General features: G+C 32.3%; 1 protein-coding gene across 4 annotated transcripts in view; it reads left to right on the forward strand.

The window, feature by feature from the left end:
- The first annotated feature begins 4,258 nt into the window (after window positions 1–4,258).
- The window catches only part of TECRL (trans-2,3-enoyl-CoA reductase like), a 105,643-nt gene continuing 92,636 nt past the window's right edge, over window positions 4,259–17,265 (forward strand). For 3 of the 4 annotated variants that reach the window (XR_010841013.1, XM_059066331.2, XM_067035731.1), the window contains exon 1: window positions 4,259–4,593. Coding sequence is in view for 3 of the 4 variants with exons in the window: in XM_059066331.2 (XP_058922314.1) it covers window positions 4,360–4,593 (234 nt within the window). In the remaining variant the exon portion in view is untranslated. Of the gene's footprint in view, window positions 4,594–16,294; window positions 16,509–17,265 lie in introns of all 4 variants that reach the window. The other variant, XM_059066330.2, reaches the window with a different exon arrangement.

Raw genomic sequence — 17,265 nt, forward strand, 5'->3', positions numbered from 1 at the left:
TCCATGAATGAGAAAAAGTGGTAAGTTGGACTTCATTAAAATTTAAAACCCTTGCTCTGCCAAAGGTACTATTAAGGGAATTAGAAAACAAGACAAACAGGTAGAAAGGATGTGGAAAACACATATATGATAAAGGACTTATATCCAAAATACAAAGTGAACTCTCAAAAGTCAACAGTAGGGGGAAGAAAAAGCAATTACAATATGGACAAGAGATCTGGACAGACACCTCACCAAAGATGTACAGATGGCAAATAAGCATAAGAAAAGATGCTCTACATCATTTGTCATTAGAGAATTGCATATTTAAGCAATGAGATACCACAACACACCTATTAGAATGGCCAAATTCCAGCAACAGTGAATACCAAACACTGTAGAGGATGTGGCGCAACAGGAGCTCGTTCACTGATGGTAGGGATGCAAAATGGTACAACCATTTTGGAAGGCAGTCTGACAAACAGTTTCATACAAAGTTAAACATAGGCCTACAATTCAATTAAGCAATCACACTCTTAGTTCTTTACCCAAATAAATTGAAATTATACCTATACATAAACTTGAACACAAATGTTCATGGCAACAACGAAGATGTCCTTCAATAGATGAATGAATAAGTAAACTGTGGTACATTCATATAATAGGGTATTATTCAGTGATTTTTTAAAAAGCTCTAATTTTAAATGCATATTGTTAAGTGAAAGAAGGCAGTCTGAAAACATTACATACTGTATGATTCCAACTAATGATATTCTGGAAAAGGCAAAACTACAAAGACAGTAAAGATATCAATGATTGCCATGAATTCAGGAGGAGTGCAGAGAGGGATGGAAAGATAGAGCACAGGACATTCTTAGGTCAGTGAAACTATTCTGTATGATGTTATCATGGTGGATACATGAATTTCTCCATTTGTCAAAAGTCATAGAACTTTAATTTAGTTTAGTCCTAAAACACCAAGACTAAACTCTAAAATAAAGTATGGACTTCAATTCATAAATATCTATCAATATTGGTTCATCAATTGTAACAAATGTTTCACACTAATGCAAGATATTAATAATAGGATGTATAGTGTATTGGGATGGAAGAGAATAAATATATGGGAACTCCACACTTTTAATTGCCTAATTTTTGTTTGAACTAAAACTGCTCTAAAAATGTCTATTAGTTATTTTAAATGATCTCATAAGAAGTAGCACTTCAAATGGAAAATAAATTGAAATGATATGCTTTCTGTCAAAAAGAAATGAAAAATATGAGGATAAAGAAAAATGATATTGTAAGCCCCCCTCTTCACACTTTACTGTAAGTAAATGCAATTGGAATAAAGATTCCTGTTTTATACTGCATTGTTTTATAATAGTTTTCTATTATAAATATATTTAAACTGCAATCTAGTTTAAAGTGGTGTGCCAGGTCTAGTATTAAACAAATAGTAATTCATGGTATTAATTTCATTATGATCTATTTAGCAATAATCTTAAAAGCACAACTCAGCATATATAAAACTTTTTATTTTTGAAGCTACTTCAAAATATAAAATGAAACAATAAATAGCATAATATCTGAAATGTTTTTTATTCTTCCAAAATTTTTAACTTAGGTGACCAGCATAGCCAAAAATCTACAATTTTCTCCTTTTAAATAATGCCATTTTGCAGCAATTTTTTTCTCCATTCCTTTTTTTTTTTTTTTTTTTTTGCCTGTGTCGGTATATGTTTACTTCATATCTTTTACTTTAGAATAATTTTACAAAAACATTGAAAAGAAAGTTTTTACTCAGTTTCCCCTATCTTAACATCTTGCATAACCTTGGTCAAAACTAAGAAATTAACATAAGTATAACACTATTAATTAAACTTCAGATGTTATTCTTATTTTACTGGATTTTCTATCCATTTATTTTGTCTTCCAGAAAACAATCAGGATACCACATTGCATTTTTATTCATGTCTTTACATAGTCTCTTTTGATCTGCCACAGTATCTCAATTTTTCCTCATTTTTTAATATTCTTGACAGTTTGAGAGAATATTAGGTATTTTTGTAAAACTTCCCTCAATTTGTGTTTGTCTGATATTTTCTCATAGTTAGACTGAGGTAATGAACTTTTGGAAGACTACCCCAGAGGTGAAGTGCCCTCATCTCATGATATCAGTTGGTACGTGATATCAGCGTGACTCTTCATGGTGATATTAGACTTGGCCTCTAGGTTAAAATGCTGTTTGCCTGCCAGGTTTTTCCACCATAAAGCTTCTATTTTCCACTTCCATTCATTGTGCTACTTAAGTGAAACCCACATTCAAGAGGAGATTTTTATATATAATTTGCAATTCTTGTATATGAAAATTTCACCCCTTGTCCCAGTTTATTTATTATTTATTCAATCACTTATTTATAACAGTATGGACTCACAGATATTTACACTGTTCTTTGAGTTAAAATATATTATCATCAGTATTTATGTTCTTACTTGAATTATTCCAGTGTTGGCAATGGGAGCTCTTGCAGTTTGACACCTGTGTCATTCAACAATTCTCTTTTTTTTTTTTAAATAGAAACTATCTCTGAAGATTATATTATATGGGTTGCACAGTTATGTTACCTTGCTATAATGTGCTAGTAGTTTACCTCAGCATGCAATTAATTTACATCATTTTGCCTACACCGTTAAGATACATTTATTGATCAATTATTTATTAGTTGATTATTTGTTTAATACATATGTATTAGGCACCTGCTGTGTGCCAGACACTGTTCTGAGCACTGTAGATTAGAGGATGAGATCAGAGATACAAAAAATGCTGATGGTGCAGAGCCTTTTAGACCTTTTCAGAGAAATTTGGCTTTTTCATTACATAAAATAGGAATCCCCAAGCAGTGTGTTAAGCAGATAATTGCATTACCTGTTTTAATATAAGGATTGATCACTAGCTGCTGCTTTAAAAAGAGACTATAATTTGAACAATATTGACAAAGGGAGACCAGTTTAGAAAAGCAATACAGGTGAGATTGATGCTTTGAAGTTAGCTATGGAGATGTTGACAAGATTATGTTCTGGATTTCTGATGGATTAGATCTGAGGTGTGGGAGGAAGGGAAATGTTAAGGGTAATCCCAAGTTTAAAGTCCTGAACAACTGGGGTGATAAAATTGACAATGTGTGTGTGTGTGTGTGTGTGTGCGCACACACACAAAAATATATATACACATACATCCCTGTCTTCTATTTTTAATAATAAATATTGAGTGTGCTGGTGGTCTAGAGTATGAAAATGATAACTGAACAATGTGTAAGTGAATCTCCAGCGCATAATGTGTAGTCCAAATTTTTAAAACTACATTATTTTATTTAATTATAAAAGTAAAGATTAGTTTCACGTAGATATTTAGATTTCCCCATCTACTATTGTAGCCATTTTCCTTTTCATGTTTTCATTGAAAATAACATCCCAGAATATTTTCCTGTAATATTCCTTTGAATCAGTGACACTATAGTTTGGAGTTTTGTCAGTTGTTCCTTCACCAGATTTACAGGTCTCAGAGTACCTGTAATCTTTCACAAACCCTTCTTTCCAGTTTGTTTATCACTTTTCAGTGTTCATTTTGAGATTATTTGAATTTGCCATAACCTAGTTTTGTGATAAATGTGATGTTTAGTACTGATTTTGTATATAAACTTAATGATCTCCTTATGATGTAATGTGCATAAAAATGTTAAAATAAGGTTTACTTCCTTTTCCTTAAATTATAAAGTTCCTCTCTACATATTCCAATCTCATAGATGATTTGCCATTTTTCTACTCCCTGTATGGAATGAAGAACTTGTCTGTTTTCTATTAGATGTATATGTGTGTATTCAAAACATGGCACAAATCTTTATCCTAGGCAGAATTTACCAAAAAAATGTTATGTAATAATGTACTAGGTATTTTAAAATCTAACTATAAGATAGCAATAAGCTAATTTTAAATACATCTACATGTGAATGTGTGAATAATAATATATGTGTTTAAAGATTAGTGTATCCAGAATTCAGAGATAAAACTCTTGTCTATTCTTTTCTGTCTTTGGAATTTCAGATACTACTGGCCATATTAAGAAGCAGAGATAAAAGGAGAAAGCTAGAAATAATTCGAATGCTGGTCAAGTAATCTACATTGCAGCAATTCACAATAGTGTGTTATATATAGAAAGAGATCAGTCATTGTTTTCAAGCCTGCTAAATAAAACTGAACTCTTGGAATTGCATGCCACTTGACCTTTCCAGGTTTCACCAGCAGTATTTAACTTGTTTGAAGGGAACACATTGCAAGTGTCTCCTGTTGACAAGACAGATTCTTCTGCTAGTTCACACAATGTTCAAAAGGCACAAGTTCCTTGCTTCACAACGCAAGAGAGAATTAATTTCCCCAGGAGCTACACGGTCCATACTGAAGAATGACCTGAGAAATTTTCACTCTTTGTCGCAATTTATACTCTCAGCAGGCCCTCTAAAAACAATTCCAGCAGTTAAACATTCAAAAACTACTCACTTTGAGATTGAAATACTTGATGCTCAAACCAGAAAGCAGATATGTATTGTGGACAAGGTGAGTTTCATTTATTTATTTAAACTTCTCTTTTTTGCCCCAGATTATTGATCACTTGCTTAATGCTGATAAGATAATACCAAAATGAATCTCTGGATTTTAATATTAATTTTAAGATGAGTGGGATGGATACTTTATAATATACTTTAAAGCATACTTTATATACTTTGTTTCAGTAGAAAATATTCACTGAATTTTCATACTCAATTTAAATGGTGGCTAATAATTATTAGATTTTGGTTTTCTTCCTAACATTGGCCATTGGCAGGAGGTAAAATTTTAATGCTCACCTTCTCAGCCTACATGACAAAATGTCTTTCTCTCCATGTACTTCTTTGCATATTCAAATTTTCATTGGATCCTAATAGTGTTTGTAGAAAACAGCAAGCAAAAGGCCCCAAAGTTATTAAAAGTAATATTTAGTGTATGTGATAAAATATAGTCATTTGAAAATTATTTATAATTCATTTAACTGTCTTGAAATATAACCATTTCACTTTTTATGAAAAGTTAACTCATTTCAAAACTACAGTGTTTAAATTCCTAAAAAGAATGTCTTGCTTAATATGCTAGTCCTCTATATTCATATCACATATCAATATTTCACTAAGGAATGATAAGATATATACTTCCTAGGTTAGAAAACTTAAAAAACAAACATATGTGTATATTGTAGATATATATGTGTATGTAAAATATTCCAGGCATTTTCAGTTTTTCTAAAGTTGGAGAAAGCATTAGTATTTCAATTTATTATGAGAAAGATTGACATTTTTAATAAAACATATCTTTATTCTGCTTTACAGACAGGTTGAATAAGTTTTTTCTGTTTTTCTAAAATTAAAATTCAATCACTGATTCCATTTATCTATGCTCTAGCTGTGTTTCTAGATAAGAGGAAAAGAGAAGAAATTGTTTACTTGCTTTTAATTTCCAAGAAGATAATATATACTTTCTTATTTAGTAATTATAACACTATGACCAGCCTATTACTCGTGTAATATTAACTTTTAGTTACATATAGAAATGAAAAATACAGACCTTTTACAAGTTCATGCAGGTCATATGTGAACTATATGAAATTCAAAACCATTTCTTTGCAACTCTAAATCATATTCTTTTCTATAGTACCACTGGGCCCATATATAAATGATAAATATGAATTATGTATAATAGACCTTTAAATTACAAACTTCAGGCATGTTATCATTTAAGTATCTCAGTAAAATGTATTTTTTATATCATATAGGAATAGGACAATTTTTTTTAATTGAAGTAGAGTTGATTTACAATGTTGTGTTAGTTTCAGGTGTACAGCAATGTGAATCAGTTATAAATATACATATATCCACTCTTTTTTATTTAGATTCTTTTCCCATATAGGCCATTACAGAGTATTGAATAGAGTTCCCTGTGCTACAAGGCAGGTTCTTATTAGTTATCTATTTTATAAATAGTAGTGTGCGTATGTCAATCCCAATCTCCCAATTTGTTCCTCCCCCACCTTATCCTCTGGTAACCACAAGATTTTTTTCTACATCCGTAGAATTTTAAAAATAAAATTTTCATCCAGAGGCTGTTGATGTTTGCAGTTTCTCACTACTGAAACTTTAAAACTTACAAGGAAAATGCAATGAAATGAAGGGGAATAAAACAATAAATGGAATAGATATTATACTGGTCAAAGATTTCCAAAGACCAAAATTCTAAAATGAGGCTGGTTGTGTCTTTTCTGATATGTGTCTAAATGTTGACACAAAATCTACTTTAAAGTAATGAGAAAATGTTGGGCTCCTAATTATTTTCCTAGTACATTTAACAGTTCTGTTTTTGAGATTTTATTTGACTCTAAGACATGGAGCTTTACATTTTTAGGTATTAATTAAACTGCACAAAATTTAAGCATGCAGAAAGCCATCATTCCTTTGAGGTAAGGATTTGGTTACACTTGAACTGTAAGAGTCCTGGTAATTGCATCTCCAGTGGCAAACCTTTAGGGAAACTCAGTAGGCTAGCTAGAGGATTAATTCTGGATTCCTTACAGCCTTTATTGCACAATCAACACCATCTGATGTGCAACTTACTGCATCCAAATCTCTGACTTGTCAGCAGCAGAAATTTTGCTTTGTCTTGTTTTAGCTTTGTAATTTGGTAAACTGTCTCATAATAATGACAAGACATTTAAAAGAAAAAAAAAGTCTGGATTAGTTTACTTTTTTTTTTTGCTTAATGATTATAAACATGAGAAAAATTTTGTTTGTTGTCCAATATATTGGTTTTTTCTTGGACAAATTAACAGCTATATTAAGAGTAAGGTCATGTTAATTGCCTCTCATTAGACTTGGTTCTACCCAGAATACAAAAGAAGTGTTGCATATAACTTAGTCCCTGTCTTTCAGTAACTATAATGTTATAAAGTAGTCAAAGTTGAAGGTCATATATTTTGGAACTAAGTATACCTGGACTGAATCCCTGATACATCAGTCATATTTATCAAAGGCTTGGGAAAGTCACTGAATTGCTGATCCCCAGGACTCTTATTTAGAACATAGGTTAATAACATCTATTTTGTAAGCCTATAGTGAAGAGCAAGTTATGTAACACATTTAGCATAGTGTCTTGAACGTAGTAGGGAAAATATTTTTTTAATTTAATAATCACTTGGAAAGAGAAATTTAATTTGCATACAAATCCAAGAAAAAATAAGTGATGAAACTCGTGATACTGGCACAGTCTGTAAATTTGACTTCTTGACAATTACCTATTGACATGATCTGGTATAATGCTTATGTTAGATGTGAATTTTCAAATATGAGTAGGATGTATGTATTTTAGTAATATATGCTGATCTCAGAAATTTTGTTTGCATCTAGATATTATAACTTTAACTTCAGAATGGACAAAGTATTTACTCAAGATATTCATAAGACAAAAACATTAAATGAATTCTTTGGATTAAAGAAAACATATTGAATCATGTTCTTTTAATTACACCCCCCCCCCCCCAAAGAACAACAAATCCTGCTATTGCCTTCATTATCTTCTCCAGCTTCTATCCCATTTCTCTCCTTACTTTCATTGTGTTCATGTTGTCTGTACACATTTTCCCCTTCTCATTCTATACTGAACTCACTGTATTCAGGCATTTGTCTCTATCACTTCTCAGAGTATGAACTTGCCGAGGTCACTAGTGAGGCAGTAATAAATACCTTGCTAAATCCAAAGGTCAGTTCTCATGCTTCACGTACTCAGTCTATGGGCAACATTTGCCACTGCTAAGCACTTCCTTCTCCTGAAAACGTTTGCTCTTTGAGTTCCAGAATAACACACACATTTTTAAAAAACCTACATCATTGGCTTCTCCCTTTCTCTTGCTGCTTCTTCATTATCTGACTTATTAGGTGTGGACTGTCACCAACTCAGTCATCAGGACTTTTCCACATCTTTAGTCATTTACTTTATGGAGTCCTATAGCTTTAAATATCATCTGCATATTGATGACTCATAAACATAAAACTACAGCTTATTCTTTTCCCCTGAAATACAAATCCATTTATGTATGTATCTATCTGTGTATTTATCTATGTATCTATGTATTCGTCCATCTATCTATCAATCTACTTGGATGTTTACTAGGCATTTCAAACTTAGTGTATCTAAAACTGAGCGCTTGGTCTTCCTAAACAAATTTTCCACAGAGTTTTCCAAATCAACAAATAGCAACTACATCTTTCAAATAGCTCAATCCAAACACTTAGAGGCATCATGACTCATCTCTTAATCTCACAGCCCACATACAATCCATCTTCATGGTGATACTTTCAAATATATCCAGACTGACCAATTTTCACCACCTCTAATGCCCGCTCTCCTAAATCTTTCCTCTGCTCTGTCCTTAGCACATTCAATATATTCTCTACATAGCAACCAGAACTAGCCTGTTAAAATCATGTCAGATAATATCATTCCCTACTCAGAACTAGTCAGTGTCTTCCTTTAGGTCTTTTTTTTGGCTTTTTGGGGTACGCGGGCCTCTCACTGTTGTGGCCTCTCCCGTTGCGGAGCAGAGGCTCCGGACGCGCAGGCTCAGTGGCCATGGCTCACAGGCCCAGCCGCTCCGCGGCTTGTGGGATCTTCCCGGACCAGGGCACGAACCCGTGTCCCCTGCATCGGCAGGCAGATTCTCAACCACTGTGCCACCAGGGAAGCCCCCCCCCCCCTTTAGGTCTTTACTTACCTGTCACTTTTTCCTTGGGGCCCTTCCTGACTACCTGTGTAAAATTGCAAAATCTGCCATTATCCTCTATTACTCTTCCCTGCTTTACTCCTTTACTAACACATCATTATTTAACATACTGCTTATTTTCCTTTTTTTTCATTTTGGTTATCATTTGGCCTACCCCTATTATGCCAGTTTCACAAAATCAGGGCTTTGGATATTTTCACTCCTGTATCTCCAATATTTCAAACAGTGCTTGGCCCAAAGAAAGTGTTTAACCAATATTTACTGAATAAATCGATGCCTGTTCAAGGGATATATGGATTTGACAATGCACTCATGTTTAGCAGTGACAGTTTTTGGATGCAGGAGTATGATATTTGAAAGTACTTTCTACTATTTTCTAAATCGAATTATCAATCAAATAAATGTAAATATATTCACAGAAAAGGACATTTAATTAAATCATTCCACTGAATGCCCAAATTCCTCTTGGCTTGCTCCCAGCAAAAATGTATAGAATTCAACTTTGTACTGTGTATAATTTACTAACAAATAGTCATGTTCTGATTACAAATGCTAACAAGCTCTTCTAAAGAAGGAAATGCAGATGGGAATATTTAACTGATGTAGTTATTTCCCATGAATAATTAAAATAATATAACTATAAAGAATTATGAAAATGGAGAGATTTTTAAAAAATATTGTTAAATATCACCTTAATTATTTTTTTGAATATCTAAAATGTATATGAAAAATACATTCTAAAATTTAACAGTGTAAAATGGAATAATTTCCAGTTGCTAACTATTCCTGTCTCACTTCTATTTTTTAAAATGTCAGAAGCTTATCTAGTGACAAGTTGATGATTCAAGAGCAAGGAAAGAACTCTAAAATGTTAGGATTGATAAACATTTCCAATATCATCACATTCTTTTTTCTGTAATCTTTTCTTCAAGGAACTTGACCTCAAGAGCCCTCTATCACGTATATACTCTAAGTAAAAATTCTAAAAGTTTTTTAAAGGCTTCTTATGAATAAAATAAAGTACTCAATAATTCTCCTATCCTTTTAATGATAAAAATACCAGTGTTCACCAGAAAACTGTAGAGAGAATAATAGGGTAGTAAGATTTCATAAAAACTGTACTTTTAATACTTCAGTTAGAAAATTTGAGAATTCTTAATGTCTGAGTTTGCCACTTTTAATATTTCACCTTGCACATGCGAGTTAGCATATTTATGCCTTAATTTGCTCATCTGTAAAATGAGAATAGCACCTGCCTTAAAATGGCCTAATGGCAGTTTTCAGAATTTCATGTATAAGCAAGTAACAATATCTTCTTTATCTTCCATTACTCCTCTTCTTTCTCCTTCTCTTCTGTTTTTTATTTCTCTTTTCCTCCTCTATTTTGTTACTCTCCTCTTCCCATGCCTGTTCCCTTTATTCTCCTCTCCACCCCCATTCCCTTCATCCTATTTCTTATTATGCAGCATGATATAATTGAAAATTTATAACCTTTGGATTTACATAGACTACAATTTTAATACAAGTCTGGCCTGCTTTTTCTTTTTCCTTGGATATGGTCCAATACCTCTGCCCCTTATTATCTTTTTCTATAAAAGGATTTAGATATTATTATTCTTCCCCTGTGTAGATGAGGAAAACGTGGCACAGAGACTTGAAAAGAAGAACTTAGTGTGTGTTAGAACCAAGCTTTGAACCTGGCTAATACACATTCTGTGCCTTGCTCTTAACTATTATACACACTATAATGTGAAAGATTAATGGCCTCCATTAGCCAAAATTCTCATGCTCTATTTAATTTCACGACTCGGGCATCTGACTTCCAATACAATGTGTTTCAGGACAGAAGTAGGAAGGATCTTAAGCATTCTATTTTATATATATAAATATAAAATAGCATTATTTAATATTCAAACCTAGAAATTAAAATATTTTAAATTTCTTTTAATAATAAGACAAAATATGCTCAAAATTTTACATCATTAAAAATTAAGAAATTAAAATAAATAGTTCCTCCCCAAAGAGGTAATTAATGTAATCATTTTCTATGAACCCAGAGGATCCCCAATATCGACCTCTCTTTTATATATACTTGAGAATTCCATAATACAGCATGTGGTTTGAATTTCAAAAAAATCAGTGTTTTATATTATCTGCTCTGACTTATATTTCTCTCAGAAAAGGTAGACTTATTATATATATTTGGTCATGATATATAGTCCAAATATATAATGTGATGAGAGACAATGTGGTAAAATTGTTTATGCTCTGAAGTCAGACATATTTGTGTCTGAATTTGAGCTTTGCAAATCATTAGTGTCTTATCACCTTAACATATTACTTAACTACTCTGAGTCTTGGTTTTCCAAGTAGGGTAAATCACAAATCAAAGTAGGGTAAATATCTATCTTCCAGGAGTATCTAAGGATTTTATATTTGTATGCAAAATGTAGCACCTTGTCTGCCACATGGTTATTTTTCTGCTAATGAACATTGTATTTTAGATAGTGGCAATATATTTTAAAATATTATTATTCCATTAAAGTGGGAAAATAACTGAATTGATACTTTTCTATTAAGACTATAAAAATTTAGGCATTTTAAAATGATAGTTATTATTATCCCTTTCTGAAATTATTAGGAAGCATTAGAATTAGAAAGCATAGTCACAGGGACACATCTTTGTAGCATCCGTTTCTAGAATTCTATAACCAACTCTCATACTCCAAATAATATGCATTGGTTACTTATACTATGTTATACCATGAAAGATACCAATGGATATACAAACATTGCATGTAAATTTAATAGTAGAGAAAAAATATATATATACTCTAGAAAACTATTCATGAGTGGAATTTACAAAACTATATATAGTATTTCATATACTCAACTAAATTATGTCTATATTTTTCCACTTTCCAATTGTATCACTATCTAAGAAAACTGGCTTTGTTTACAGTTAAGCTAAGAAGATGTACTTGCATCTTACTTTCTGCTGTAAAAGCTATGTAAAGCTATGTTATTTGCATGGCTACATGATATGAGCTCAAAGGTTTGGAGGCAATCATTGTTTGAGTGATATTACCCTTAAAATGTTTTCAATTGACTATTATCAAGTACCTACATGAATATCTTGCAGGGGCATAATCCTAGAACAGCACTTGCCTTCCATTTCTCTCCTCGCCTCCTTCCTACTTTCCTTTTCCCCTGTTTTTCTTCATATACATTGAAGAATACCAGCCTTCCAGTTGGTAGGCCCTTTAACAGACACTAGGAACATCAGCATAGAAACCAATCCAAACCACACAAAATCTGTTCCCTCCTCTTCCATTGTTCAGCATATGGTAATGGATAATTACATGTAAGTAATCCAACACAAAATAATATAACCTAAGCTAAAGTAGAGGTAAGAACAAGATGCTGAGCACAGATGGATGATTTTTTTTCTTCTATTGAAGAAAGTGGCTTTAGAAATCTCTTCCAGTTATAAGGAGTCCCAGCACACTGAAGGATCATTCTGGGGATGGCTCTAACAGTAAAGGGCAATCTCCTAAAGTAGAGATTATCTCCTCTAAATGCCTTACATCCTCGGCCTTTCAGGCTTTAACTGAAAGCATATTGCTATAAGCACACCTCTAGAGAATTTAGGAAGGAAGGCAAAGATGAACTCCCTCCCTACTTAAGAACTTCAAATGTGCACACTTTTCAGGCTCTATATACCATTAGTATACTATATTTTATTAGTGAATTTTAAAACTGACAGTCATTAAATAATTTTCAATCCCTGTTGATCTACTGGGATTCAACTAAGTAACATGAGCCCACCAGTCTGTCACCACATAAAGCCTATGAATGTCACACACATTTATTTTCCTTTGAGAAGTTAGTTCTCTTTTAGACAGATTTATTTTGAACTGCCTACTACATCTAGCTAGCATATATTTTATTTCAGAATTGATCTTACTCTTAAACCAAGGAATGCTGTACTTCTGTCTTCTTATAAACTCATAATTCTAACATCATATTGTAAAAAGACTGAATTAATTATTACCTCTCCTTTTTTTCTTATTGTAGTTTGTTTTCTCATTACACATTTTTACTGCCTCCCAAATAACCATGTAATGTTACTTCATGTTGGGTGTCTCTGAATTGTAATTATTGGTTATTCGATTTTTTTTAAAAAATCAAAATATGATGTAGTTAGTAATATCTTTTTGCAAGACATTTGATGAATTACTGCCTAACTGAGCCCTTTACTTGTCAATACTGATCTGTATGCCATTAAATATATATTATCTGCTTCTCATAAACTTTATTTAATAAAGTCCTGTAATAGTCTGAATTTAATTTAATCACAACTTTAACATAGACTCCTGAGGCAATCATTCAGATATAGGCTACTACTTTTTTATAGATAGAAAAGTTTCAAAAAGCTCTCATTCTAAAATCCCTGAGAAACTACTTTTATCTAAAGAGCTATTTTATGTAGAATTCTTTTATCTCTTGACATGATAAGAACACAAACAGCAAGAATAGCCACAAACCCTGAGGTGTTGATTGCTAAAATAAAACTGGCTTTATTTCAAACTGGGAAGAAATAAATCAAATAGGTTTTTTGTAATTATAAATAAATGGATCCATAAATTTACTTGTTAGCTTTCACTTTTCAATTGGCATTTCTGGCATTGTATAGACATAATGTCTGCCTAGGCCTTTATTGATAATAGAATTCAATAACTTAATGCTCCATGTCATAGTTTAAGTATGTAAGTACAATTTGGCTAAAATACCTAATTTTCTAGTTAACTGATATTGAGGCTCTTCTGTATTATAATAGAAAAAAAATCTGAACTCAAAGGTTAGCTTTGCTTCTGTACAGAAACACACCCATTTCCTCTTTACCTGATTATGGCTCTTCTATTTACACATACTACTCATCACTAAAATAATGCATAATGTGTATGTGATGGAATGTGCAATTTTTCCATATCTGCTCATTGCCTCAAAGTTATTCTTTTGGGAGGTTGAAGAGGCCAACAATCAGCAAGTGATTGCAACATGATCAAAGTGTCCGCATCAATAGAGAATTCACCCATGAATATAATTATTTAATGAACTGATGGAGAAAGTCTCACCTTAGCCAGTTTATCAAGCTGCTGACTCTCTAGAATCTCTCCCTGTTTTTACTACATGCAATCAATCAATAAATCACTTCATTCTATACACAATATATCTCCTTACTGAACTGTACCCATCCTAGTTTAAATTACCATCATCTCTAACATACGGACTGACCTACACTCTACATGATTCTTCACTGAACACCCACAGTATATGTAGCAAAACAGAGTAAATATACTATATATACTAAAAATATACTATTTCTATCAGATGTAGTTAAAGCCCACAGAGTTTCCACAATATTGCCAGGTGAAATAGAATTTGGCAGTTGTTACTGCAGGTGAAATAGTTTTGTTATTGCATTATCACTTTGTCACCTAGAGTCTGTTCAATTTACAGAAGCCAGGAAACATATGTCCAGAGGTAGAATTCCTTACCTATAAATTACTTCTTATTCTTGTGTTGTGGTGTATTTAATGAAAACATTTTACATTTAAAACTGTCAATTGGGACTACGAATTCTGTGCTTGTCTTTTCTACATTTAAGCCTGTGAGATGAGTGTATTCTAGAAGCCTATGCCCTGCGTAACTACTGAAGACTAATTTTTCTAGTTTCAAAAGAAACTGATAAAAGTTTCAAAAAAATGTTAACTGTACAACAATGAGGAGAATGATAATGTTTTCATGCCTAATAGCTACCACTTCTGGACCATGAGGAACAGAAACTAAACTGCCAGACATATGCAGTGGGGAAGGAATTTTGATTATTATTTGCTATCATGATTTTATGGACACTATATATAAGATCACACTGGTGATAGAGGTAGTTTTGTAATTCATGTAACAAAATAGTTGATCTTATATTTATTTAATAGCTGATGAGCTGACTGTATTTTATTTCTGTCATGTGCCTAGGAAACTAATGTCTTTCTTGGTCAATGATGGAAAGGCTATGTCTTATGTAAAGCAGGGAAAATGAATTATATTTCATATTCTGTCTCCCCAACCTGAAAAAAACCTAAATTTTCTGGCCTCCCTCTCTTCTCTCTCTCTCTATCTAGCATGTATAAAATAATGTTTGAAATATATATGTAACATTATATCTATATACCTATATCTATCTATCATGAGAGTAAAATAACATGCATTGTGTATTCTTACTTAAGACACACAGAGAAATGATGGAAATAGTGCCTGGTTTTATAGTCTTCTAGAATATTCTAGATAATAAAATTTTAATCATCTTGGATACTGACTTTAGAAGCATTAAAAGCATTTTTGGTTTCTCAACATCCATGGGTAGGAACTGGGCTCTTGGAGAGCAGATACCTTGTCTTTTGGTTCATAGGTCTCTGAGTTGCATAAGTATATAGTACCTCATATCATTCAGGCATCTTGGACATTGAGATTGATATCATAATTGAAAAGAATTTTTCATTGCTTCTGTGAGGACATCGTGTTGTATTTTGAGTAAATGATAGGGGTAAGTGAAGGATACTCATGAGTAAAGGATAGGGAACCAACTATTTGATCAGAAGGTAAATATTGAACTCTGGTAAATATTAGTATTGTTTATTAAGATTTTTTCTTGTTCTCACACAGAAACATGGTAGAATTAAACTTGCCTACCTCTTCGAAGTAACGGATTTTGTTCTGTGAAATGAGAGTGAAACACATGTACTTATTTCCTGAGGGAAGCTTTAAAAACCTAATCTAATTTCAATACCATTTTTCCCCCTAACTTTTGCCTTGGAAACAAGCAATGTTCCATATGTTGTCTGCTATGTCAATATAGATCCTAGACTAAGGAAAATTCAGAGTAGTTGCATCAGTCAACCTGTGATATACATGTAGTGCATGTGAAAACATAGCATATGTTGTTTCAAACCAATGAGTTTTGCAACACATCCTAAACTATTCTGAGAGGTGCATTCAATGAAACTTGAATTAAAGATGAGATTCATGATTTTGTCATTTCAATATTAGCGATCCTTTCATCATTAGAAAAATATAACAAAGAGAAAGAGAGGAAAAACAGTTATACATATATATGTATATATATACGTATATATGTGTAATGTTTCCTCTTCCATTTAAAACTGTAGGATTACAGTAAGGCAGGACTACTCAAACTAAAAATCTTCATGGTAAAGAAAACCATCAATAAAATGTAAAGACAACCTATGACATGGGAGAAAAATTTGAAAACCATATATCCAACAGGGGTTTATATCCAAAATATATAAGGAACTCATATACCTCAATAGCAAAAGAATAAATAACCCAACTTTAAAATAACAACGGATCTAAATAGACATTTTTTTTCCAAAGATATACAGATGGCCAACAGGTACATGAAACGATGTTCAAAATCACTAGTCATCAGGAAAATGAAAAGCAAAACCACAATATCACCTCAAACCTGTTACAATGGCTATCATCAAAACGACAAGAGATAATATGTGTTGGCCAGGATGTGAAGAAAAGGGAAACCTTGTGCACTAGTTGGTGGGAATGCAAATTGGCACAGACACTATGGAAAACGGTATGGATATTCCTCAAGAAATCAAAAATAGAACTACCATATAGTCCAATAATCGAACTTTTGTGTATATCCAATGGAAGTAAAATCATTATCTCAGAGATATCTGTACTCCAATGATTATAGCAGTATTATTTACAGAAGCCAAGTATTATTTACTAAGCAGTATTATTTACAAAGTATTATTTCCAGTATTATGGAAACAACCTAAGTGTCTATCTACAGATGAACGGATAAAGAAAATATGTATATATATTGTATATATATATATTCATTGTATATATATTCAATGAAATATTATTCAGTCTTTATAAAGAAGGAAATTCTGTCATTTGCAACAATATGAATGAAACTAAAGGGCATTATGCTATGAGAAATGTCAGACAGAGAAAAATAAATACTGCATGGTATCACTTATATGTGGATTTTGTTTTTAAGTTAAACTCATAGAATCAGAGAGTAGAAAATCGATTGCTGTTGGCTGGGGGTTGGAGGAAATAAAGAGAGGTTGTTAAAAGGGTATGAAATTTCAGTTATAAGATGAATAAGGCCAGAGGATCTATTGTATAACATGATGACTATAGGTGACACCACTGTATTGTATAATTGAAATTTGCTGAGAGTACAATTTAAATGTTCTCACCAAAACCAAAAAAGTAAATATGTACGGTGATGGATGTGTTAATTAACTCACTGGGGGAGTCCTTTAATAATGTATACGTATATCAAGTCATCGTGTTGTACATTTTAAGTATCTTAT

This window comes from Kogia breviceps, chromosome 6 (assembly GCF_026419965.1).
Source record: "Kogia breviceps isolate mKogBre1 chromosome 6, mKogBre1 haplotype 1, whole genome shotgun sequence".
NCBI classification, from domain to species: domain Eukaryota; kingdom Metazoa; phylum Chordata; class Mammalia; order Artiodactyla; family Physeteridae; genus Kogia; species Kogia breviceps.